Source organism: Anopheles coluzzii, chromosome 2 (genome assembly GCF_943734685.1).
Source record: "Anopheles coluzzii chromosome 2, AcolN3, whole genome shotgun sequence".
In the NCBI taxonomy this organism is placed as follows: domain Eukaryota; kingdom Metazoa; phylum Arthropoda; class Insecta; order Diptera; family Culicidae; genus Anopheles; species Anopheles coluzzii.
In genome coordinates, this window is record NC_064670.1 from 111,435,262 (window position 1) to 111,462,713 (window position 27,452).

Consider the following 27,452-nt stretch of genomic DNA (forward strand, 5'->3'; position numbering starts at 1 on the left):
GTTTGCATAAGATAGGTTGCTCTATTCCTATATACCAGGAATTGTATATGATATTTGATATATATATAGGTATATTTTGAAATAATGCAATGCTTAACCAGTACCCTTTCACTCACTCTTTCACTTTTGCGCTCTCTTTTTCACCCTTTCCTCTCTTTCATTCGTATAGTCAACTACAAATAGTTTATTGTTTGTGTGTTTCTTTTTGTTTTGTTCATTCTTGTTTAAACTGTTATCATTAGTATTGTTTTATGCCTAAACACTGCTACAATGTCGCCCGTTTGTTGTTTGATTCGGTTTAATTCTAGTTGTTGTGACTCTGTGTATATAAAACAAGGGAGATCTGGTGCTTCGACCACACTCGCAGTTGAGCTGATATTAAAGAGGATGCCTTTGAAGCACATTCACATACACTCTTCCGCCCTTTACCAGTGTTGCTCACAAATTCATTTCACCGTTCGGCTTTTATGACTACCCCATTATGCCGTTGGGTGCGAAGTTTTACCTTGTACAGCATATTTAATTGTAGCCTTCTGTGTTTCTTTCTCCTGCGGATGTCGTTTTGGTTGACTAATGCCCATTAAGTTACAGTTTACGATAAAGTTCTATCATTCGGTGTGTCTTTTGTTGTTTGTTGTTGTTTAATGGCTACTTGTGTGTCGGTTTTTGTGTATTGTACCTCACTCGATATAAATGTTTCTCCCTTTGCATCATCCCTTTCTCGAAATAGGCATTCTGTGCTCTCACGATATACTATGCTGCCCTGGTTTGAAGTGTAGCCTTCACTAAAGCTTAAGGGATATGGTTAATTCAAATTTGTACATAATTCTACGCACCTTGTCCCCACACACACACAGACAAGCGCACACACGCGCACACACGCATCACACAGTTTTTATACGAATTCATGAGCGTACACGGGATGATTTGTGTGGGAACCAAACCTACCATCAACCCGTGGAAGATTGGTACACTGACGTCTATCAACTACCGCTACACATGCCTACCACAAAAGCTTCTTGTCCAAGGAAAGCACAACTATTACACCACGTGGCGCACCTTCACAATTATGTGGCATTGCTGTCCAGTAATAGCACTGATTCGAACAACAGTGTTTGTTTTGTTGGGAGAGTATATTGAGTAAAAAAAAAAACGAGTCTTCATCACTAGGCGGCAATATTCCTATTGTAATAACGTTCATTATTAAACGTGCCCTTCTTCACAAACTTCCTTAAACTCTGTAGTTTCTGTGTTTCTGTATTTTTTCTCTCTCTCTCTTAGCGTTACTAGTTTTGTTAAAGGGCTAGTAGGGGATAGGATTATAAATGCATTTTATCCATAAATACTTTCTGTTTTCCACTCGTCACTCGAGTTTATTGTCCCTGCGGGTCTGTGTGGATATGTGGGTGTGTGTTTTGTTGTTAGTTATAAAAAATATGTATCCACACTGATATACCTAACCTCTCGACAAACCTCAATTACCCACTGTGCAATGTGCTTATTGTCTCGCTGTTGGCACGTCGTTTGAAACGCACGTGTATGTGTGTAGCCTTTTTTGTTACATTGTTGTCTACAAAAAACACACACAAATAGAACTTTTATGTTTTAATATTCCTGCCGTACAAAGTACGCACCATGCTACCAACATTGCTACCCTTTTTAAATTGTGATGTGGCAATAGCACGTGTAAAAATTTGATACACCTTTTAAATTCATTCTACATCCTACGTAAAACGGGGGAACAGAAAAAAGAAGCAAAAAATAAACACAAATTCCTATTTATTGTCTGTAACAATTAGCAGCACACAATGCAAGCACGCGATTTGTAAATAGACGAGTTTACTGTATTGAAACGCAAAACTGTGTTGCAAGACAACGTTTAATGGCATTTGATTGTTGCATCTCTTTTTTGTGTGCGTTGTTCCATTTTAAAATTCACAGTGAATACAACACATGCATCTCGATATGGTTGGACACAATGTGCTAGCTGTGTGTTTGTCTCATCTCTTTCTTATTGTCATGCGTTCTTTTATTCCACTTTTTTATTGGAGGGGTAAAAATATATCCTTTCAAAAACATTCCTTACTGCAGCTCATCTGCACAACATTTTCTATTAGTAAAACGGCAAAACCATCGTTAGCATTAAACTCAACTCCAACCACACACTCCAACATTCCATTAAAATACACGTGCCGTGGTATTGGGTAGACGGGTTTGGCGGTAGATAACAAACACTCTTTGCGCCTTTGTGGGTTGATAAATAATCGAATCTCTGTCAAACACCTGAATGGAGAACACCTAAAAAGCGATTGCCCTCTGGTTAGATCGTTTACCTTTTCCATACCTTGTTTTCCGCTTTACATTCCACTCCTAACGCAACAATATTCCAACAACGTTTTTGTAGCACTGCCCAACCCTAACCATGTCTCTTAAAACTCTTCCAAATAGCAACAACAGTCGATAAATATGCTACTTGATGCTTTGCTGAGTGAGTGATACGGAGTCGTTGTAATAAAAAAATAATATTAATAATGATAATAATATTGTTCTGGTTCGTAATAATTTACCATTTTGTATGTTGGTTTTGTTGTATATCTACCAATATAATATATGTAAGGTATGCTTTAAATGCCCATAGTGGTAGATTGTATAGAATAAAAATGCTTTCAATCGCTGCTACTTTTGGGGTTTTTGCTTATTTTTGCAACCGGTTGCAGTTTGCAGTAGTATATCCCTGCCCTGCTTCCACGGCATTATCGCGTATTGTACCGCTCAAAGCAAACATCGAAAGGAAAGCAAACGATTTTACAAGGTTTTCTTGGAGTTTTCACAGTTGTGGGATACTTCCTTGACTCTTTCTTTACCGGAAATGAACTTCATGTTATGGAAATAGAATTCTATGGCACCCGTTTTAGACAGGCTCCTTGGAAATTCCTATTGGATGTGTCCAACAAGGGTGCTATAGAGTCCAATTCCCATTACATTAAGTTCATTTCAAGTAAGAAAGAGTCAAAAAAGTGTCCCACAGCTATGAGAACTCCTGGAAAACCCTGTAATGTCTTTAATGGTACCCAAAATTCGGAACCGCGACGCTGAGCAAGTTAATACCGAACATTGACTTTACTGAACTTCCCAAATAGACCAAATACTGACGACCACTGGTTGCACAAACACTGCAACATATCATGCTGCAACGATATCATCCCTCTCTTGCTAAAACAAACAACTTCTATTTCTCGTTTTTGGCGACTAATATTATTCCGAGTTTGACTCAGATGCTTCTTATTGTCTTCGTTTGCTCTGCCTTCTTAACTGATTTGCTTGCTTTCTAATAAAAAAAGAATTCCCAGTTCCCTACTATCACCGATACTGCGCAATACTGCTTGGCGTTGCTTATTGTCGTGATTACTGTGCCCTGTGCCTGGGGCCTATCGGAATTGGATGCTGTATTGCAGCTTCTTCCCGCGAACCCTTCCCGATTGGTGGTGCAATGGTTTAACGTGTGCAAATTGTACTTACGAACAAATTGATTATTGTCTCATTAGCCATTATTGTCAATGGGTTTTATCTCCTTTTTCGTTTGTTTTTGCTTTGCAGCATTGCAGCATATCACCTTCAATTGACTCCTAGTGGGTTGTGCCTAGTAAACTATAGTGTTTGAATCATTCTTCTTGTTTTGTGTGCCTAAACTGAACACTCACGCTTTTGTAGAGATATTTGAACAGCAGGTTAGGTATGTCGGCGCCGTTTGAGCTCGGGCAGCGTTCACCTGACACACTGATTGACAGATACGGTTGACGGTAAACATCACGTCCCATGTCTGACCGGTTATCTGTCTGTATGAGGCGGGGGAATCAATGAAAACGCGTAGGCCGATGAATGATTCATTGCTTCCGGCAGATGTCGTCCTGCTCTGCGAAAGCGTTCCCATCGGTGGACGGGTGGGAGGGAATTTCGCTTTTTCGTCCTTATCATTCAGTATTTTAGGGATTGTTTGAGAGCGACGGCTTTGCTTTAATATAGGGTTCATTTTCTGGTCAAATATTCTGCCCATTTTCATAAGCACGCTGTTTAAATAACTCCACACAAATGCTGTGAGCGCAAGTGCCGCAGATACACGGGCTTACACGTCTTTCAAGTCTACCAATCTCTGCTGGCCTCTCCTACCACACTTTCACGGTGGCCCGAAATTATCGCCCGATCGTGTCAGTCTGCAGCACGGAGTGGTTGTTGATTTGCGCCAAAATCCACGGTATAAACTTGGGCACGTTCGCGTAGACGCCGGGCAGCTTGGGATGGGCACAGCGCACGCCCCAGGACACGATACCGCCCACGAACCAGCGGTCCTTTTCGTTCGGGTACGGACACAGCAGCGGACCACCGGAATCGCCCTGCAGTGCATGTGTGGATGAGAGGTTAAAGGTTACAGGCGCAAAGAATGATTAAAGTTTCGGCGTAATAGAGCACTAACCTGACACGCATCTCGGCCACCTTCCTGGTAGCCGGCACAGATCATGCCCTCCGTCACGTTGAACGTTTCTAGCCAGTCGATGCACAGTTCGCGGCTCACGATCGGTACGTTCACCTCGTTGAGCGTCGGTTCGTACGATGCGCCGTTCGGTGTGGCTGCGGGAAATGGAAACGTAGCGTGCGATTAGTAGTGATGCATAGTGAACAGAGAACTAATTTCCTATCAGTACCGCCGGAACTACAGTATTTGTGGAAAATGTCAAAAGAAGAGAAAGCCTCTGAAGTCTGAAGCTTTACTCATCATCATCCTTCCACCCGGTTGGGATTAACTACGGAGAAATGTAACTGACCACCGGAAAACTCCTGACCGACAGATTTCGTAACCCCGTGTGTCCATTGACGGAAACAGGGCAAATGTATTTCTCCGGAAATTGAATTTCACTCATCTGTTTCCAATCAATGGACACTGGTTTTGCTGCTTCTGCTAAAGAGATGTGGTGCTTTGCACTCGCTGTTTGATGTTTTGTCGCACCCACGCACCAAAATGGCTTCTCTTTTCGATCGTTTTTTACTTTGTTTGATTTTCCTTCTTTCCTTTAGCAAAGATTTTAAGATGAAAAGGGGTTTTGAACACCACCTGAAAGCCGTTACACAACGGCGTGTTGCGCTTTCTGCTATGGGTTAGTTGTTGAAAAGGGCTTCGTTTCTCGGTTCTTGGAACTTTCGTAGGTAGGGAAAACTTTATTTCCCACGTCTACAAACACTGGCACCCATCCACACACATACACACACACTGTTTCTTGGGAATGGTAGAAAACTTTCTTCGGGTTGTTTTTAGGTCCACTGTTTCAGCAACACAGCTTGTGTGGGACATTTCCGAACTTCAAAACATAGACCCACACACGTGCGAAGATACTTACAGTTACGCTCCTCACGCTTGCCCCATCCAACCACAGTACAGTTGATGCCGGTCGGCAGCTCCCGGATGTGCGGTGGCGGCAAACAAACCGGAAGCAGATGCTCGTGAAACGCTACCCGGGTGGCCAGCTGGAGTGTGAGTCGAGATAAGACGGTGGTCAGTGGTCAGTGTTGCGAAGTTTGCTACTCTCCCATACACAAACTTACCTGGAACAGGGCAATGTCATTGTCGTGCGGGATGTGCAGGTTGTACATCGGGTGCGGTATGACCGTCTTCACCTTTACCTTCTGTCCGTAGTACGTGTGCGAGCGGCGCCGCGTAATGCCGAGCTGTATCGTCCAGTCGTTGACGTTGCGCATCGTGTGACTGGTGGGAGAACTGATATGTACACAAAAACATACTATTTCATAGCTACCGGGGTCGGTACGAGGGAGGTGTTTGTGCGCGTGTGGTTAAGAGGACCAGCACAGCCCAAAAGAGTGAGAGAGAGAGAGAGGCGCCGCCGAATACTTACTTGCCGATGCAGTGCGAAGCGGTTAGGACCCACTGGTCGGCGATTAGTACGCCGGCACAGTAGAACACCTCCTCTGGTCCGCCGAGAATCGCCGCTATGAACGGCCAGTCGCCCGGGTTGGAGGTCGATCCACCGACAATGCGTTTCGTTGCCTTGAAGTACTTCCTGTTCCTCACCTTACCACACTCTGTTGGAGTAAGACAGGTTCGGACATTTAGTAAACCTGGTTACTGAAAACACTACTTCAATTCCTACCAAAGTTCGAACACGTCAGCTCTGCGACCGGGTAGCGCGAGTTGATGTCGCAGCTGTTGAACTCCTTGATCAGGTTGACGTCCTTCTTCTGGTACATGCGCCACATCGAGGAGGCGTCCTTGGTGCTGACGAGCGTCCGGTTCGAGCCGCGCATTGCCGTGCGGCTCGAGTTGACCGAGCTGTAGCCCAGTAGGGAGCAGATCATGGTGGGTGAGGTGGCTGGATCCCAGTTTTTCACGCATGCCGGTGCCCACTGTTTGAGGTCCGCTTTGTACACCTCTAGCGTACCCCGGCCAAGATCACCATTACGCTCGCTGAGCCGAACTGAGTTGAAGAGTGAAAAGTAGTGTTTTTAAAGTAGTTATCTTTCGGAGCGATCTAGATTAAATAAAATCACTTTGATGATTCATGAGTTTGAATCAGTGTTACTCAAACTATCTGTGCATATTTAGAGATTCGTGAATGTTTAGAGAACTATGAATCTTCAGAGATTCTTAAATCTTGGGAGATGCATGAATCTTTGGAAATTCACGAATCACTAAATATGAGATTCAGATTCAAAGATGCCCTTTGAAGATTCATTCAGATTGATGAATCTGAATCATAGTAACCCATCTCTAGTGAAATGTAATAATGTTTCTGTGGAGTCTGTTTCCCAGAATTCATTCGCAAACACTTACTGCAGTTTCGCTCGTCCTGCCCGTACGGACAGTTGGGCGTACCGTCGCACACGTGCTTCTGGCTCATGCACTGCCCCTCGCCGCAGTGGATCGCATCGTCACCGCAAAAGTCACAGTGCGCCTCATCCGTTTGATCCTGACAGTCGACGTGCCCGTCACACTTCCAGTCGTTCGGTATGCAGCGCCGCTTGTCACACAGAAAGCCAGTGCAGGCCATCGGACGGCGGGACCGTATGATCGACTCCTTGTACTCGGCCATCCCGACGCACTCCTCCTGGTCCGACACGGCATCGTTGAAGATCGAGCAGCGCAGATACTCCGGCAGCTCCAGTCCGAACACGTCGAAGAAGAAGCTGCATCGACGCATTGTTTCTGTCGGTTTGAGGTATGATTAGGATCTTGCAAATCAGCCTGCGTACACTGCGTACCGAATGCACTTACCAGTACACAAACTTTTACATGGCGGTACGGTTGCACCGGAATTACCGCATTTAGGCACAAACAGAGAGCATAAGAACAGTGGAACAAGCTCGTAACACTGCACATCGACCAGCGCTTCGAAGAGATCAATTTCCTGAAAGATTCCCCGACATTAGTGGGATGATGTGCACTGATTTGCGCCAAAATGGTCAAATTACTTACGATCTGTGCCTCGGGCTGGCCAAAATGTCCAATGTAGTTCGGAAAGACGGTATAGTTGTAGGGTACGCGATGTTGCTGGCAGAACTTTACGATCACCGGCAGGCAGACGCCGGGCGCTGGGTTACGATCGCCACGGAAACCACCGGCCACATCCAGTGCCGTCCGGCCCGGTGATCCAGCCACGGATTGGCCCGAACCGGACGCCGGGACTGAGGAAACAGCGCCACTACCGCCCACTGCGGAACTGCCGGGCTGGGACGCTGGAACCGCCGTACGGGTGATGGTTTGATTCACGAACTTGATCGTCGGGTAGGCGTTGAAGTAGGCTGCGAGTCCACCGGCAATGGCAAGCAGCCCGACGGCGTTCAGCAATATCTGGCAGAGGCGGAACTTTAACCGGCCGCTCGTCACGTATGGGTTGGAGTTTTTACGAGCTTTTAAAATTTGGAACTTCTGGAAAGTATTGAATTGAAGGTTAGTTGTGTGATCTTACACAGCTTCTTCCAAAGATGCTTCTTACCTTGTGCTGTAGACTAACGTTTGAGCCGTTGGAAAGCCGCACGATCGTCTGTAGGCTGGCCGGTGTCGATGCACTCTTAATGATGGCGGCCGTTCCGTTCACGTCCGTTGGCGATTCCTTCGTGATTTCGTCCAGGTTCTTCGCGATCGGTTTCGACACCTTGGGCATCTTGGCGGCGTGCGATAGGAGCGGCGCCTCCATGATCTTCGAGTTGTAGCTAGGGCTGGACGTTTGACTAAAGCTGTCGCTGGATATGCTGGAATCTTGCCGCATGCTAACTCGCGGCGGAACGGATCGAATCGTACCAGTGGACACACCGATTCCCGCCAAACCTTCGCCGGGAATGGTACTGCCGGTACCGGACGACATGGAAGTTGAGCCTGCCGTGACGGACGCTCCCGGCGTTGATCCGGCTGAATTCATCAGCGCCGTCAGGTTGTTCGGCGCGACGTTCGTCCCACCGATGCCGACTGCGGTTGCCGTGTCCATCGGTGGCTTGCCGCGAATGGTCGAGCGGTTGAACTTGCTGCTGTTGGTGGTGGATGTGTGTTGCTGCAGCAGTGAGCTCTCCATCGCTTTGCTCTGAAAGCCCGGGCTTGAGGTAATGGAGAAGCTGTCGCTCGAGATGCTCGAGTCTTGGCGCTGGCCGCCCAGCAGGGACGCTTTCGCCGCTGCGTTGACCATCTGCTGCTGGCTGAGCGGCGGTGGCCGATGTATGTTGCGCCTGATGCCGAGCGGTCTGCTGTACAGCTCCTGCAAGCTTTCCAGTGCTGTCTTGTGCGCCGACGCCACGTTGTTGAGCTGCGTTTGTTGCTGCTGCGCTTGCTGCAGCTTCTGCAGTTTGCGCGTTTCGAACGCTTGCTGCGAGCGGGACGGTGGTAGCGGCGGCGTCATGCGACTGTTCGGTCCCGCGCTGGCGGAACCCGGCGGTGGAAGCTTCGGCTGCATCACGATCCCACTGGCCGGTCCTTTGCGGGTCGGCACGGTCGGCAGCTTGCGGGAGCCCTTGCTCTCGATGCTGCGCGGCGAACAGCTGTCCAGCTTTTCGTCGATCGAGTTCGGCGAGACGGTGCTGCTGCCCCGGATCAGCGGGGACGTTTTCAGATCGAAGTTGAACACGTTCTTCTTTAGGCTGAAGGGCGAATCGTTCAGCGGCAGCGACTCGATCGTGTCGGTCCGGTGCAGCTCGGAGGAGAGGAAGCTGTCCAGCGACGACTGGGTGTCCTCGGAGGAGAACCGGCTGCGAAAGGAGGTCGCACCGCCGCCCTTGGCGGACGAGCAGCTGCCACCGGTCAGCAAGGAGCGGTCGGTTTCGTTCGCCGACACGTACCCGGTGTCGATGGTGGTTTGCGATTTGTTCGAATCGCTCGACGAACGGTTCGACTCGATCGAGGCCATCTTCTTGCTGAACAGCACAAAGTCATCCGGCTCGCCGAGATCGTCGAAGCTGGTCGCGCTGACACTGTGGCAGGTGCCGTTACTACCTACACCACCACCACCACCACCGCTAGCAGAACCTCCAGCGGAGACTCCAGCGCTTTTCGCACTTTTCGGCGCCGGATAGTAGCTGAAGGTTTGATCCTCGAAGGCGGACTTGCAGATCCGCTCGGAGCGGCCAAACGGCGCGTACGATGGTTGCGCTTGCTGATGTTGCTGCTGGAGCTGCTGCTGCAGCTGCTGGTGTAGCTGCTGCACCTGTTGCTGCTGCGCCTGAAGCTGTTGCTGCTGCTGCTGGTAGCTGTCGAGTGCGAGCAGGGACGCCCGCTTCTGTACCTCGAACGAGTCGGGCGGTTTGCGCGGGAAGTTGCCCTGGAAGGTGCGCTTCGGCACGGGCGGTGGCACCAGCGGCCCCGGCCCTATACCTTGGGACGATTTTTTGCTCTGCCGCTGCGGGATTTGAAAGCTTTCGTTCTCGATCATCGGGAACGAGTCGGACGAATGGCGCCGGGTGCCATTGCCTTTCGGCGGTGGCGTCAGGTGGATCGTGTCGTACAGCTTCTGCTTCTGCTCGAGCAGATCTAGCAGTGAGTGGTTCGGTAGGGCTAGGCTTGATGCACGTGTTACTCCACTGGTGATTAAAGCGAAAAAAAAAGTGGCAATCGTTTGGAATTAGTCACACAGGATGTCCGGGGGGTTTGCGGAATTTCGGAAAACCCAAAATCAGTACGTACCGCTTGTCACGATCGTCCAGCAGGCTGCGCTCGCCGTAGTTGAATGGATTCGCGTCGCCCGCGCTCGGATCGGGCGCGTAGGAGCAATTAGCGAACGACGACGCCATCGCGCCGTCGTAGCTGTCGTCGTTTGTTACTGTTGATAATGGCAATCACAGACCCTGCCTCGGCTAATGAAGATTGTTCCGAGAGAGCGAACGGGCGCAAGAATGCAAACGAGAGAGAGAGAGAGAGAGAGAGAGAGAGAGAGAGAGAGAGAGAGAGCGAGAACGAGAAAGATGACGTTATTAGGTTGCGTGTAGACGGGCCGGGTACTGTAGAATCTCACAGATGCGTTAGAAAAGTTTGGAGGTCGAGCAGCGTTTGTGTGCACAAAGTTAGCAAAAAACAACTCTGAGAAAGGAGAATGGAACGATGCTAATAGTTCCAGTTTAGCAGCGTGACTGTTGCGCTGCAAACTCAATCGACCATCGACGCGGACTGACTCGGCGGCCTCCCTAGCAGTGGTGCAGCCCGATCAAAGCAGACATTGCGTCTCGCTGGATCGCCGGCACTTCATCAATTGCGCATTGTACCTTCATCAAGTTTGCCGTGAAGTACGCGCTCCACACACGTTGTTAGACGCGTGTTGTGAGGAGTGGCGTCGGTGTGGCGCACCAACGTGTAGGATCATCAGTTTTGTAAAGCATCATGTGTCGCTTACACGACGTGGTGTAGTAACGAATGTTTCTGTTTTAAGTACAATTTAAAAACACGATCAAATTGGATGTAAAATTCACACTACTGCACACCATCACACTGTTGCTGTTGTTCCGTAACGCTTCGTCGTGACATAAGCAGATTACAGATTTAAACACACACACACACACACACACACACACACACACACACACACAAACACATGTACATCCACCATCCCATTCCCTTCCATCCCTTTCCATTTCATTTTCCCCCGTTGGATGGTTTCATCATCCTGAGAGCATCCTGGTCCCGGGGCCTTGACAATGATGTTTGACAATGGCAACCGATTGTGTAATAGGCCAGCTTGTGTGCACAACAAAACCCTGTTTGCAGTATATGTGTGTGTGTGTGTCTTGCCATGAGTAGCGAGATCACCCATCATCTGCGGCGTGTGGGACGTATCTCAAAGCGATTGGGAAGAAAGTGGTGCCATGCGACAATTCTCTTTCAAGTTTCTCCCTCCCCATATGCTGCTATATGAACACAGCATGCGAAGGGATTGTATTGCACCCGCTATTGTCGTTGAGTGAGAAATCTGTCGCTTAAAGCATTGGAACTGTGAAAGAAAGTTATCACATGCACATTGTACTTGAGTGTGTGCGGGGACGTCTTGACAAGTGTCGTTTCAGTGTCGCAGCAAAGAAGGCCATGTAAAGAGGCAAAAAAAAAATGAAACACTTCGCCACGTGCTGGATGGATGGATGGATGGCTGTGTAAGTACGGCTGTACTTACAACTTTTAACCAGGCTGCGATGTGACTGCCTGTTTTTGTTGCTGTGAAGGGTTTTTGCTTTGCGTTTTCTAATCCATATCTTCGTCAACTTCAAGATTTGCAACATCGCACGTCTGTCTCTTTTTTTTCTGCGCGACATTTGGTTGTCCCCCTCCCTTGCGGCGTTAGAACATCTCTTTTGATCACATTCACATCCTGCTCCCCGCCCCCTCCTCGCTATTGGGTACCAAATTAAGGTTCCCGTTGTTACTACGCCGTTGTACAAACATATTGCCGCGTGTTATGCGCAACAACAACCGAACCGAACCAACGGCACAAACTGACGACCAACGAAACCCTTGCGCATCTGCTATGTGTTGCTGTGTAACGTGTGTTTCAAATATTGTCTTGTTTTTGTGGCCATTTTTCCGATGTTTGTTCTTTTTCACTATCGGGGCTGCTTCCTTTCTTTTTCTTCTGCCCAGCCTGATCGCAATCACTCGAGCAAAGAATCGATTCTATTATGTCGTGACGTTGGGGAAATGGCTCTTTCCTGGGCACCGGTGTGTCTGCGCGTGTGTGTGTGTGTGTATGGTATCGTTATCGATACTACAGTTGGATGAATCTGGTAGGGAAAGGATTCACCAGCACAGGAGCAGGAGCGGAGACGGTGCAGAATAATAACACAAATTTGTTATCGGAACAAACCTACTTTAGCGTGACGAATCGGTTTGCCGGCTGGAATCGATAGGACACTTTTCTTTCCTCGCGGTGGAGGCACATCCTTTCTTCGTCTTTTGCTATCTGTTTGTGTTTTTTTTGTTTGAATCAATGTGTCTAATATCTTGAGGGAGCGAAATAATATGATGCAAGAGAAATTGAAGCTCTATTTAGTGATACAGTGATTTCGAAATGGGCCTCTCTTCTGAATCAATTAACGCGATAAGAGTTTTCATTAGTGAATGCATAGAAATATGTGATTTTATGTGGTTGAGCATAAATTAGTCGCATAATTAGTATCGTCGCATATTAATTACCATTGGTTAGATTGAAATTATGAGTCTGCCTTCTACTCAACTTTAGGACACAAGTGTATGCTTCACTGAACAGTTTGACCTTCAAAAGATGTTGACGACCTTCTTACAAGGGATAGATTCGATGTATCAGCTGGATATCTTACTGCAGACGTTAGGATTATTATGATTGCACACCAGTCATCAGATAGTTGATGTTTTAAAGAACAATGTTTGGTTGCGGTCCTGTGGTATAGTCGTCTACTCGCACGACTTAACAGCATACCTGTCGTGGATTGAAGCAGAGAATGTTGACATCTATTACGTATTTGGACTGGTACAATGTAAATTTTCTTCCGTGCATGTTTAAATTTGACAGCCCTATGTAGTGTACTATCAAATGCTAATTATTCAGTATATAAAACGATGTATGGGTCTAACAAACTTAGCAAGCTCAAGTCCTTCCCATTCCGTTTTAAGAGCATGAAATGTGTAGAATTATGTAGAAAACATAAGCAAATCGGCACCTCCAGTCAAAATTAATACTTGGATGGTTAAAAATTAACATTGGACCAGTCCAAATACATTGTAGGTATCGTTTCGTGAGCGACACAATATTCACCTCACATTGCAAAATGACTTGGCAAACCCCCTGAAAGATTCATCGTGCTGATGTGTTTGGGGGCATTTGCGTCGTTTACATTGTGCCTGGACTCAAATAAAATTCCCGTTACTGTCAGATGTCCGGCAAGAACAAAAAAGCAACCAAAACTAATCCAAAACTAACACTGATATGTAGCTAATTTGTGCATGTCTTTTCGAGAAAGGTACCATAGCTAGTTTAATCAACTTACACATTTTTAAGCCAGCTCATAACACCCAAATTGCTCTTGATTTGTGTGGCATTGCACGTTGTCCTGTTCATTAACAGAGACCTGCCCTTCAAAGAAGTCATTCAAGGCATTGCTTTAGCCGGATCCTAGGCTGGGCAAATGGACATATCCCCTCAAAGGTATGGTTTACCAGGAACTCTTTAGTAGATTATCACATTTCATGGTTGAATTATTCTCAGAATGTTCATACAAACACACCAACACATACACCCCCCCCCCCCAAATCCACCTGTATCAAGTAACTCTGCCGAAACCGAAAGCTCCTTATAGTGAAATAGGACATCTCATGCCTCAGCGCAAAAGGACATGGTGTGCTCTGTGTATGTGCGGCAGTTTCCATGTGCCGTTAGTAATGCAAAGCAACCAGATATGCATTCCTGGAATTGGTTAGATAATGTTTACACTAGCAACAGCAGCATTCCTTTCCGAACATCTCCTTCCCCGGGTTGGGGTGTGATTGTTGTTGTGTAAATGGAAATTATCGGAGGTGTTGTCCGGTATCCGGTTTGAGAACGATAATGAACTGTAAGCTGTGAGTGTGTGTGTGTGTGTGTGTGTGTGTGTGTGTGCGTATGGTATGCAAATCGGTATCATCATTTCATCAGCAAACGGAAGCTAAATTGGAAATCACTTCACACACCCTCCCTTCCCTTCCCTGTGAAGTGCTCCAACGCGTCGTTGTCGTTGAAGAAGCTTTCCTCTATCAATTCTATTCCAATTCCGATTATTCGCAATGGTGTGGCGTGGTGGCGTGCAGAACGGAAACAAACTTTCCACGAAATCGCAAAACCACATCGTTTGGTTGTGCGCGTGCAACATGTTTTGCTACGCAAAAGATCATTTAAATTGAGGTGCCCCACTCCGCACCACCCCACTCTTCGAACCACTGTCATCAAAGTGCGATAAATCAACGAAGAAATGAGGTCCTTGTGTGGCGTTAAAGAAATTTAAAAAAAAAATCATTCTTTTCCAGCGCACTCGCCTATCGCGTATCGGAACACTTCGAAGCAAACGGTGGGAAAATGGGAAGTTACCAACCATTGCCGAAACACGGGATGTGCAGCGGGAGGAATTGAGTTCGGGTGTCACTGGGCACAAAAGCTAAAGAGGCCCAACGATGAAAAAAAGGAGACAAAACAGCAAAAGTGAGAGAGACAGAAAAAGGTAATTTTCAACCAGGAAAGTTTGGTCCCATGGACTCGTTTCCAGATCATCGATCGAACGGTGTTGTTTCGGTGGTTTTGCTTTGCTTTTCCACCTTTCCACCCCATCGGTACCAGTGTTTTCCTTTTTCATTGTGCAATGTGGACACATAGAAAAGCGGGAAATATTAATTTGATGCCGTTGTCCTAGGCTGCCATTTCCGAGGGCATGCTTTTCTTCTTCTTCTTCTTTTTCTGTATGCGTGTTTGGTGCTAAATTTTTGTTTCCCTCGGTTTGGGGCATCCCACGTTGGGGGGTGTTTTGTTTGTCCAGTTTTGTTGGTTTGTTGGGCGCGCATTATTATTTAGTGGCGGTGGCACAAAAAAAAAAGCGAGCGCGACGACGACCCAAGCGTGATCAAATAAGCGATGGTAAAGATAGCGCGAATGCTGCGGAATCGTACCCCCCCACCCCTCCCCCCACCGCAAAAAAGGAACCGAAGGAACCGAGCCTGATTTTTACCGCCTCTCGAATCAACTTACCATAGCGGAAGAAAATCGATTATCTTTGAGTGAATCGGGTGGTGGTTGTGGTTGGTTGGTTTGTGTTCCTTTTTTTTCATTTTTTGTTTGCCTCTGTGTGCGTGTGCGTGTGTGTGTGTGTGTGTGTGAAGAAAATGAAGAGGAAATTTTTCACCCCACGAAACCATCCGCATCGGGTTCCTATCCCGTTCCGTTATACACACCCCATTATCATGGAGCATCCGGGTGGATTTCACCATGATCGTGCGCGCGGCTTCACATTCCTTCTGGAGCCGTACGGAGGGCGTAGGGAACGGGGAGCGGGTGAAAAGATTTTAGCATATCGCGTTACGGTTTAATCCTGCATTGCGTTATGCGGGTGTAAGGAAGAGGGAGAAGGGGGGGGGGGAGGCGGTTTGGAAATTGGCATCCCGAGACAGTCGTCTCAGGGCCTGTCATCGTCGTCGTCGTCTTGAGAGGGCGCGGTAAGCGGTAAGAGAGCACTTGGCATAACTTGAATCGTTTTTTGCTGGAAACCCTTTTTCCAATAACTGTCAACTTGCTCGGCGATGGATTTTGAATTCGATGGCGATCGGCAACGAGGGTTGCTGGAGAGCATCGACTACGACTACGGGCGAGAAACGCAACGCAAACATGTATGTAATTATGGTGGTAATCGGTGCTAGGAATTGATATTGAAGTATGCTCCGCGAAGAAAAAAAAGGGCCTGCGAATATAAGGGCTTTTTGGTGGGAAATGGAAATGCAATTGAAGCGATCTGAAATGGCAAACGATTTTTTTCCGGAAGTCTTTAGGATTTGCCTTAGTTTTGGGCATGAAAAGTTCTCACAATTGATTGTAGCATGAAATTGACGAACCGGTTATGACGATATCAGTGGTAAAAAGCGTTACTCTCTGCATCTCTGGAATGGTTTAGCGTAGCGTCAATCCGATTTGTGCACATTCCTTGAACCTGACAGGTGCTTGACATTGCAAGTACCGCATCTGATAGGAGAAGGATGATAAACTGTCCACTAGCATGACTGCTGTGGCATGTGGTCATGTCGTTCAATGTTTGATGTTTTATGTGATGTGGAGGTGAAGTAAGCTGTTATCAGCTTTTAGTTGGGTTGTTGGGATTGCTTTTTTCAAGCAATGTTATTCACCGCTTGTCCCTGCAGAGCATGGGTTTAGCGTAGCTTTGCTCCATTTTTGTACAGTACAGCAAAGCTCTCTCTCTCTCTCTCTCTCTCTCGAATTCTTTGCTGACTTCTCACTTCTCGTGAAGCAACTGGTTTAGCAAACGTAGCAAGAAATTCCAAGACTTTGGGGACGTGAAAAGTTTGGCACTGGAAAGTTTGTAGCGCCACAGCTGTTGTCCAGCTAGCAACCTCGGGTCCAGGTTCCCAGAAATTGACGACGTGAACACAGACACAGACAGGATGGAGGGAAGTAAGAAAGAAATGAAAAACAAAAAGACAGGAGGAACGGGAGCGCGCGCGCGTTACACGTTCATGTCAATCGCTTACAAAGCTTGACAAGTGCGCAAATTGCGCTGTCATCATAATTTTCGTTTCATTCCAACATCCTCCGTGCGGTGGGTGCGCCTTCGGGCCGCCGGAAGCCCCTTGTTAATATTTGAAATTATTTCACATTTCACTGAGCTTTCAATTGGGGCCCTTTGGGGCGGGGAAGGACGGGGCTGGCACACTGCTGGCTGAGAATGTCGGCGAGAATGGGCGGCACACTGCTGCTTGTTGTAAACCGCACCGCCATGTTTTGAAAGGGCACGGCCATGTCGGGCGTGTCTCACCCATTCGGTGGACATTGGGCGGGTGAAGTAATTAAATTTTGCGTTAAAGCGCTTAAACTTTGGTCCCCCCCCCGGGGGCAGTTGGGGAAGGTGGTGACGGTCGTAGAGCATGTTCCGGGGTGGGCGGGTTTGTGGTTGAGAAATAATTAATAGTAATTTTTAATAAGAATCTACCGGTCCAGGCAGTTTGTTTTGGCGAGGGACAATTTAGTGAAAATTAAAACAAAAATTTCGTACGAAATGTTCGGTCTCTTTAGAGTGAGTTAAGATTAAAGAGAGATGTAAATGGGCTTTTGTAGGGTAGGACGCCGAATTTAAGCTGGAAAAGGTGAATCTGTTTTATAAAACGACAATTCCGGGAAATTGCAATGAATTCAGTTGATTCATTGAACTATAGTTTACAGACAAGTGTGAAAAGCACATGACAAAATACATTAAACTAAAGTTTGACCTCACATTGCTTAAACCAGACGAATGCTTATGATTGCTGATGAATTGTTTATGACAGCAGTGTGCTAAAATGTAAAAATAATTCAATATATAAAAAAACAGATAAAAGTGTTTCAGGCCTACCAGTAAGTTTGTACCGTTTTGACGTCAGATGTCGCCTCTGGTGTAAAGCTTGTTTCTTCTCTCAGGCAACACTATTCTTTTGAAATGTCATCTTTAGGCTTTCTTTTAGTCACTATTAGTCATTCGTCCCCTACAGTGCGAACAACATTGCTTCGGTAAGCTGTAGACATGGCGATCGATAGAAAACACACAAGAGTATTGCATCGAGTCGTTTCCCATCGTTTAAAAGCACTGAGAATGATGCTGTTGGTGGACAATTGGACCCCATATGAACTCGTTCGTTCATTTGTGAGCAATTGGTTTTATGGCACCGGAAAAATAATACAAAGCTACACTGAAATGGTAAGCTTCACTCCATCCTCTCCATAGCCTAGACATTGTTCTTATAAGCACTGCCCTTTCCTTGTCGATCGCGCATGATCTGGCTCACCAGCATTTCTTCAATTACGATCATGTCGACGGTGCATAGTAATGCAGCTGCAAAGAATCGAGTGTTTTTCGATACGAAATTCGAAATTTAACTTAAACATATATGAAAAAGAGGGAACATATTATTTGTTAAAGATCGATTAAAAACACTAAAAACTTAATACATTTTATCTTATTAAAAAACGATATTTTTGACGAGAATCAATAGCACTAAGAGCAGCTATTTTGTGTTGTGTTTGTTTGGTTTTTTTTTCTCTGTGAAACAATACCCGTTTGTATCCGTTGATTCGTTGAGGTCGTGTTAATTGCAGGGTCATTTAAATTCAAACCCACTCATTTAAATTCACACAGTTCGAGCGAAATGGTTCGAACCCGTAGCAGAAGTCCCTTTTCCGACGATCACAGCTCCCTTTAATTTGCAATTTATTTGATCTGCCTAAAATGGGGCAACCCTAGCCTATTTGTCCACCCGTTGCCCATCGATTAGGATTGCACAACTAAAATCGTTTGCTAAAACTGACACATGGCTGCTGTATACGAAAACGACGGGCCCCCCTCGGGCCGAGTTACGACGACACCGACGCAGACGCCATCGCCAGATGTCTGTAAAAGTTTAAATTTTCACACCCATTTCCTCCGACCGCCACGCACGGCGGTACACGCTTCGGTTGGGAATGGAACACGACCAAAAACACAGACACACACACACACTGGGTGAACGCTGAAAGGGGGAAACGTAGGGTGGTGCGGTGGATTGGAGGATTGGCGCGAACTTTGCAACCCTTTCCTTCCATTCTCACTCTACCCTAATGCGGTCTGAAGTGTCATTTTAATTAGGATAATTTCGTTTTGTGAAAGTTAAGTGGTGAGCTTAATCTTGCCAAGGTTAAGGCAAGCGATTGCCGATTTAGAAGCGCAGGTTAAAGGGAGCCGCCCGGGCAAGCTTCCCTTTACCGTGCGTCTTTCTTTTGGGGGGGCCGATGCAACGTAGGGGGCGTGGAAAGCGTTTTTGTTTCGCCAGCCAGTTTGGTAACGATTGATGAAGATCTTGTGCAAAAGTTGAAGACTGCCTCTTGCAACGTGCCACTCGCGCCAACCGACGGTGGGAGTGAATTTGGAAGCTCAACAGCAGTAGGTACGTGGTACAACAATAATGCTTTTCAAGAGCATCCCAATACCAACAACACACCCCATCATCATGGCGGTAAGAAAGACCGAGAGACGGAATCAAAAGGAAACCTTACGCAGGCTTGCCATCAAAACCCTTTTATGAAGCATCAGCCCGTTACCGTGCGGGGTGGGCTGAAAACGCTGAAACAATGCATTTTTCGTAGGGGGTAAGTTATTTCTCGTTGCTGCTCGTGTTTTCCGGGAGGAAAAACATGTGCTGCATGAAGGGGGATAAGGGACGATCAGCGGTCCAGCGGTGCTTCTTCACTCGTGTGTGTGTGTGCGTGTAGGTCGTCGTTTGCCGGCGGTGGTTGAGTGACGTTTTGATTTTGACGTTGACTTTGAAAGAGTGTTTGAGGGTGTGTGTGTGTGTGTATCTCTCTCTGTGTATGTGGTCGAAAGGAATAAACACCATTGTAGGCGGGAGGGGTGGCAATGGAAACAAGCTTTAAATAGCTCTTTCGACTCATGAAAGCGTTTGGCGGTTATGACGAGCGTTTTTTGCAGATTCTGTCTTGGCTCTGCTTTTCTGCGCGTGTGTTTTTGCCATCGTGGTTGTTCCAACGTGTATTGAAGCATCTCAGCAGTGAACCAACACATCGAACCGATGTTTGATGGTGCTGATGGGAGCAATCGTTAGACGCTGTTCTGCAATTGTTCAATGGGGTTTGCACCCCGTTTTGGTATGCACACGTGTACCAGTGAGGTGGAACGAGGATATAATGCGTTCGTTGTTTGCGGGCTGAAGGTGTATTAATTTCAACGAGTTCTGTTCGTTTCGATGTGCTTCGGGTGTGATCATGGGAGCATTGAGGTGGTGAGATGTTTCTTATCTTGGTGGAAAGTGTTTATGGTTGCAATGATTTTTAATGGTTTAACATGATAGAATAACATGTAATCAATGAGAAGTAGTATGCAAATGGCCTGCCATTCGGACTGAATACAAACAATTGATCGATGAAAATCTTTAAAATGTCCGTTAAAAATACGTTGGCTTAAGTCGGACAAGGAAGCAGAAGCAAGAAGCTTTGAAAATGTTTCAAACTAGCAAAACATAAGTGCAGTCGGATGTTTTAACCACTTGCAATCTTGTAAAATTACACTAGACAAGATGTACAGGAAAGACTTTTCACAGATGCAGGAGTACATAGCCAGCAAAAGCCGAGCTTTAGTATGAAACGTATTATTTGGGTTGATTGGACAGAACAGAACGGGGTCTGAATTGTGTTCTTATCGAACTTTATTAACAGCCTTATCCTGTACCTTTCGAATGCCAGTCGAATCAAACTCCACAATAATCGATATCCTGACTGCCGTTTCAATTGATGATAGTTTGATTGACTTTGACGGAACGTTCTGGCTGTCATCATGATTTTGATAGCACATTAATAATCATGTCATATCTAGATTATCCTGACACGTCATCTACATTTGTCAGGATCTAGATTAGGGTCTCCCAAACTACGACCCAAATACGGCCATATGCGGCCCTTCAAGAACCTAGAATTGCATGCGCAATGATGCAATGGATAAAATGAATAAGTCTATCAAAAAATTACATTTAAAAGACAAAACTTAAGCTACAATAATCGAAAGCTGCATAAATTCTACCTATATACTTAATATTTTCGTTTCAAACCGAGATTTAAACGTTCTGAGTAGCCTAAGGTAGCGCCAAAATGGCTCTCAACAACGTTATTTACGAAGCAATGCGATCCTCGAACTGAAATCTTTAGAGACCCTTGGTGGAAGATATGTCAATGGAGAAGCTGAAAAAGATGTTCTATATATACAATATGAAAGAGCAAGAACATTGTCATATGACCGGACATATCTTCAAAAACCGTTAGTATGTGGAACTGTAATACCTTTGTACATGAGTGTTATTTATCTGTGTTTTTGTGTGTGTGGTATAGGATTCTAACTGCGGTCGGCCGTGGGGGAAACAGGAAAACAACAAAACACAATCCAATACATACCCTTGTCCCCCCCCCCCCCCCATGTCTGTCATCGCACTGACAAAACCCCGAATGCCTCCCGAATACGATCCCCACGTCAGTTTTCATCCCATATCACATTGATTAGATAAGCTTCGGTGTGCTTCCTTCCGAGAAGTACCGTTCCCGTATGCTGGGCTGCTGAACAATTTAATTAAATCCTCCAAGAATCCTTTCTCTATCGAATTATTTCCCAAGCAGCGGACCGACAAAATGGCAGTCCCTAGCCGCCGACCAGTAGCACTAATGCTTTCCAAAAAGTGGCTCAATCAGCGAGCAAAACAATGGAAACCCATTATCGCACCGGAATACAAACACACACAGCAGACATTCGTACCGTGCGTTATTTAGGACGTGCGGATGCCTCACCCATACGTGCAGCTCCGTGGTGCATTGTGCGCAATCGAAGAGCTTAGTGTTTTTGTGTGCAATTCCTTCATTTCGTTCGCTCTCAAGAACGGCATCAGCTCTCGTCTGATGTCGCACTGGGAATGGGTGTGCAATAATCCCAGCACTGTTAATCTTCCCAGCCACACCACTCGGACGATTGTTGAAGAGGAGATAGCGAATGATTTCTTTTTTGTTTGTGTGTGTGTTTAGAGGTTCCTGTTTGCAATTGAATACCGTGCAATGGAGACAACCGTTGCACAGCGATAGTCTCAATTAGCATCTTTCTATTGATCGAACTGCTCGAACAGGTCCCGTTTGACATGAAAATTGATCTCAACCACTCTCCTGAGGTTGCGAGGTGTGAGGTAATAAGAAGTGAGCTTTTCAAAGCTGTTGCTTGGTATCGCATAACACCTCACTCACTCATCGCAATCATCGCGCGTTTTTATTCGCTCGTTTCATTTGGTTCGACTTACGTGCCCATCCATCGTTCTTCGTGCGGTTGAGTGGGCATCTCGAGTGTGCTTTCTTCGCACACACTCATGTGACATGCGAGCTAGGCATGTCAGCTCGAACAAAAACCGACCACCAACGCCACCACCACCACGCAAAGCGCCACGTAAATCCTAGACGAGACGAGCAACATGACGGTAAGCTGACTTCTGGACGCGCGCGGCATTCCCTTGTGTGTGTGTGTGGGGTTGGACCTGTCATCATCGTCGCCATTAGCTGGTACCAGGCGTGCCAGCCAACCGTTTGGGCGGTAGGGCTAGCAAAACTGTACGACCAGCCATAGTACACCACCGCCCTGCAGTTCGTTAGTGTGGATGTGCTGCTGAACGTGACCTTCAGCGTGCTGCCGTGCCCGAGAATTTACAATAGCGTACAGCGTGGGGCAGCATCACACCGGATGGGTAATAGAAGGTAGAGAAAGAAGAAGAAGAAGGGAGCACAACAACAACACACACACACACACACACACAAAAAAAACAACGTCCCGCACGAGAAGGAAATGAAAAATGGCTTCTCGAGTGCAGTTGAGTGGAAAATGGGCAGCAGTGTGTAGTGCAAGGACGATAAAGTACGTTCTCTTGGCGCGGGAACGTAACGAGCAGCGGGATTGAAGAGGACCCGAGGCCCGAAAGAATACACCGCCCGCTCAGCAGGCTGTGAAATTGTGTGTTTGGCACAGGAGGAAAGCACAGTCGTCCGGTCCTGGCGCTGTGGTTTTGAAGCGTGGATTGTAGAATTTGCTCATGGAGCGTCAAGCTTATGCCGCTGTGGGGACGGTACGACACGTGCCGACATCCGGTGTGTCGTCTGGCCGAGCGCGTGTAAGGCTGGCAAGGACAGTGACAGACGCACGGCACATGGGTTGGTGGCTTTGGCACGCCAGTGGCTAAGAACATATCGAGCCGGGGTAACATCCTTAGCGACACTGGGCACATTTCCCAGTTGTACCGTTCGGGCCTGGGAGGAACAGCGCGCTGCGTTGTGCTGTTTTGCACCTGTACACGAACTAATCAAACGCCGTTTGACGGCGGGAGTGCTTGCACGTTTCGGTTTACTATTTGTCGCCTGTCAACGGCATCGATGCTTTCCCGTTTTTTACCCTTCCATTTGTAAGGAAGGATAAACATTTTCCGACTGAGAGCTGCGCGCATGAATGTGCGAATTGAGAACTGTGTCGTGGGAATGTTGCCAGATGAAGCATTAGTTAAAGGTTGATGTTTTGCTTAATGTTTTAATGTAATGTCAGCTTCTCGCAACTGTTGCATAAATCGTTAAAATAGACAACAATTAGTTAGTATTTGTATAAGAGAACACAAACACATCTTTTTACTTCCTTCTATTGATTATATACTGCACAGACAACGATAAGCTAACGCTGTATAACACTCTGCCTTTCAGTGGAAAGTCCCAACTAATGCGCCCCTTTCCATAAGAAAATTCTTTAAAACTCACACACACCAGCTAAGAACTTCCCGGAGCGGAAGAGATCAAACTGATCCCGGCAAATGGGTTTATACAATCCTTTCGAAAACGAAACCGTTGTACAAAGCCGGAGCTGGTTTGGTCAACCGGAATCTTCCGAGTCACCTCATCCTCGTGCCACCCCTGTTTTTTTCTTTTTGCGTGTGTTTGTGACCTTGCGGAGATCGGTTGGTTCGCTTCATTACCTCACGTTTAGTGTCGGTTTTTAGCTAGGGCGATGATCCCAGCGAAAAGGGATGGCTTACTGTCTCGTCCCTTAAAAGGGAATGTATATGTGTGTGTGTGTGTTTGTATGTGTTTAGCTGGACAGCAGCCCGAGACCCTTTACCTGGAAACCAGAATCCTGGTGCTGGTTTCGTTTTTCCCCCCTTCTCGGTTGAATAACATCGGTTGGGACAAATAAAAAGTGTCAGCATCATTCCTGTCCCTGTTCGGTGCGATCCAGCTTCCCGGGCTGGATGACAATCAATTTTCGCGGGATCAAGATCCTGATCCACATGTCATGTTGCTGGAATGCCGGTTTAAGATAGACAAAAATGTGTTTTTTTGTTTCTTCATTGTGTGGGTGCGATGGGTTTCGTTGTTTCATTGGCGGACAATGACAGCGTAAAAATATTATCAGTAGCTTACAAGGAGTTTGTGTAATCGGTGATGTTGTGTATGTGTAACATATCGGCTGTGAAGGTATAAGGTTGTTGTGACCAAAGCGTTACCTTCTGAGGAGTGTCGAACGTCGAAACTTATGTAGAGGAATTAAGCCATGAATGAGTACCGCTGTCGTCGAGTTACGAGTTATGTCCGCTTTTGGTGCAAAGTATCGTCAAATACCCCAATAGTGGATTAGTTGGTGGAGTTCTTTTATATCAGTGTTACATCTAAGTCGATTGACTGCCGTATCTAAGGATCATGTAGTTTAAGCAATGAGGCATAAACAAATAGCGTTTTTCTTAAAGATATCAACATAACTAACGAGTATTTTTAACGGTTCTGTAACGATACTGGGCGACTGTGGCCTCTTCTTCCATATTCACTGCTGGACAACTCTATAGAAAATGTGAAAAAACGCTCTCAAAAACGGTCGGTCTAGCAGAAACAAAGTTTCCGAGCAGTTACGTAGCTACTTGTCTGCTGCTCGCCATGTTGCAACTCCCTTCTTTGACTTTAAAGAAACATTTTAAGCTGTGCGTACCGCCGTCAACGCTGCCGTTGCAGCGCGATGGGTAAATAAAAATCAATTATACGCGCATTATGAAAACGTTAGCACGCACCCGGAACAACATTTAGCCTCCTCCTGCTGGTCCTATCTTCCCTCCGTGCGGGAATTGTGTTGAAGCGGCACGAATAGAAAGCAACAAAAAACTGTAAGCGGATATTCATTCACCAAACCGTGCGCTATACAGTTAAGATTCACGAGCTACTAGAAGAAGAAGAAGATGGCGAGCAAGCGGCTGCCCGTGTAAGTCGCGGCAATAAGGTTTGCGACCATTTTAACGTTTTCGCGACGAAAGAATGTAACGTTTCGCTCTTCGCAACGTTGCCCGAGGGTTGCTTGCCCCATCGGGAAGCGAGTTTTCGCGATAGAGATTGCACGTGCCGTGTCCTGGGAGCAAAACTTGCTGTTCTGGCTTTGGTCTTTTACTATGCTCACGGCTGTGCTGTTATTTCATTAAAAATGTGGTTTTAGAACATGGAAAGAAAAGAAAAAATGCTTCAACAAAAGGCATTCAGGCGAAAGCGAGCAGAGAGCGGAGCATCGACGTAAAAGGGAGAGACTGACTCTGGGGAAAGGAATCTGTGGCACGTGAAGATTGTTTTTTGCTTTCCTAAGATTTTTTTTTGATCAAATGCTGTCAAAAAGGGCAGGTAGAAAGCAAGCAAGCTCACTTTTGCATTTTCCATTTTAATTTCTTTGAACTATTCAGGTGAGGAACAATTGTGTATTATGTACAAAACGAGCCGTTTTGTTACTGGAGAAAGCGAGCGAGAGCAGTTTTTGGGTTTCGGCGAATTCCTAAACAATGAAATAAAATCACTCAAGGGAGCTGGAGGAGCAGCGACCGGACTTACGGGGAATTTGTGATTAGCTTTGCGCTTAGAATCAGGCATTATCACGTTATATAGTGACCACGTTGGTGGATGTCCTGCCGGATCGGGCAGGAACGAACGCGATGGGTGGTGTAATTACTTTGTGCTTTGGGGCTTATCATTCATCAGACATTATTGTGCACTGCTTGTGGACGGGGAGGAGAAGGCAAGAAGAAGGGCAGCAAGGACTTACATTCCTTCCGGGCAGCTAGGAGACAGCGTGTACAGCGGCCAGCTGGAATAACAAGTAACGAGCAAAGCTTTACTTGCTGGTAGCATTCCAAAGTTCTGGTGGATCTGCTTGCTTTGTAATTGCTGGCTCTGGCCTAGAAATGGGTGTGGCGGAAGCCTTACTGTAGTTTGTTAGGAAGAAGTAGCTACTGACCACATGCTACATATTGATTCGTTGAAAAGCTCCACCATCGCTCGGCTCAGTCTCAAACTTTCATCGTGTGGTTCATTCCTTATAGCAGAGTACTCTCCGATAGTTCGATCCTTCAAAAGTCAGCTTGTCGCTAGGCGTGTTGACGAGTTATGGCTGAGGGTGTGTCCGTATGTCGTAGTGCGTTTTGACCAGTTATAACTTGGTTATAGCTGCGATACTATGAGCACTACTTCCGTCTGGTGACACCGTTTTCTCTTGTAGAGGAATGTTCGGATAGCATTGCTATCTCGAAACACAAACACTTATGCCAACGTGGATTACTTAGGAGGTTACACTCATCGCAACAACAGGGTGGGTTCGAAAGCTTTAGCAATGAGCACAAAACCTCAAACTCCCCGTGCTATTGCTACAAAACCAGCCTACTGGTTTATCGTTTCCCATTCGAGCTGGGAATTCCCAGGTCCACGGCACAGGTCAAAAGTGAGCAGAATGAAGGGTTCGTATTATAGTGTAATTTTACTGGCCAAAATCCTAACACGTTCGATGAAACGGCGGGAAGGTCGTAAATCGAAAATTGTGCTTTCTCGCTTCAAGCATGCACATTGCGATGAAGCCTGGAAGCCGTTGAAGAGGGATGTAAATGAATTGCATCATTTTGTCAGCAAGATAAACTTGCTAACTGTGTTCTGAAACCACCGAGTCCAAAGCAACCCCGACTGCTCAGTGCGTGTACTGTGTGCAGGCACGCCAACGAGAACCTAACCAAACTTCCAGCGTCAGTTATTTGCGCAGTCTGTCAAACACACGCCAGCCAGTCGTTGGTCATATTTCTTTTTGCCTTTTCATTCGGCTCCTACCACAATTTGCAATGCATCGACACTGCCACACGCGGTGGCTACCTCCAAGTAACTTCCAAAACGTACCCCCAAACCGGTTGACCGACCGGTCTGACCGTGGTGAAGCAAATAGACGGAGGATGGTAAAGTAAAATTGTTTATGTACTCTGCTCTCGCTCCGAGGGGGTAGTTAGGGTTTGGGTGAGTTTACTTTGAACTTCTTCGAACACACCCCCCCCCCACCCACATGATGTGGTGGTACGTTGTGGGAAGGGAGCCGTTGGGACGGGTCAGGCGCTGTTTGATTGAATTACGTCGTAAAACGTCGACATCGTCGTCAGTGGGAAAACGTGTGTGCAATCCGTCGGACAAATCACTCACGCGCGTACTTCGCAACAATCCGTGTTAGTAGTCGTACAGTGTATCTTTCTCTCTCTCTTTTTAGCCTGCTCAGTTTATACCCAAAGTAGAAGGAGTGCAAGAGACAGCAGCCGGGGAGCGCCAGAGCACGTTAGCGAAAAGCTTCCTCATCGAAAAGCTTCCGAGCGCTCGCCGAGCGGGGGAAACGATTCAGTTGAAATGCTT

At 46.6% G+C, this 27,452-nt stretch overlaps 1 protein-coding gene across 2 annotated transcripts in view; it reads right to left on the reverse strand.

Moving 5' to 3' along the window:
• Nucleotides 1–2,409: 2,409 nt before the first annotated feature.
• The window catches only part of LOC120949124 (uncharacterized), a 50,164-nt gene continuing 25,121 nt past the window's right edge, over nt 2,410–27,452 (reverse strand). Inside the window, exons 3-13 of one of the 2 annotated variants that reach the window (XM_040366163.2) lie at nt 10,172–10,341; nt 8,001–10,068; nt 7,481–7,933; nt 7,280–7,412; nt 6,839–7,210; nt 6,159–6,482; nt 5,904–6,090; nt 5,596–5,755; nt 5,391–5,517; nt 4,472–4,626; nt 2,410–4,391 (exon numbers count right to left, since the gene is read on the reverse strand). In XM_040366163.2, coding sequence (XP_040222097.2) covers nt 4,191–4,391; nt 4,472–4,626; nt 5,391–5,517; nt 5,596–5,755; nt 5,904–6,090; nt 6,159–6,482; nt 6,839–7,210; nt 7,280–7,412; nt 7,481–7,933; nt 8,001–10,068; nt 10,172–10,278 — 4,287 coding nt within the window. In that variant the 5' untranslated portion in view covers nt 10,279–10,341 and the 3' untranslated portion in view covers nt 2,410–4,190. Of the gene's footprint in view, nt 4,392–4,471; nt 4,627–5,390; nt 5,518–5,595; nt 5,768–5,903; nt 6,091–6,158; nt 6,483–6,838; nt 7,211–7,279; nt 7,413–7,480; nt 7,934–8,000; nt 10,069–10,171; nt 10,342–27,452 lie in introns of both variants that reach the window. The other variant, XM_040366161.2, reaches the window with a different exon arrangement.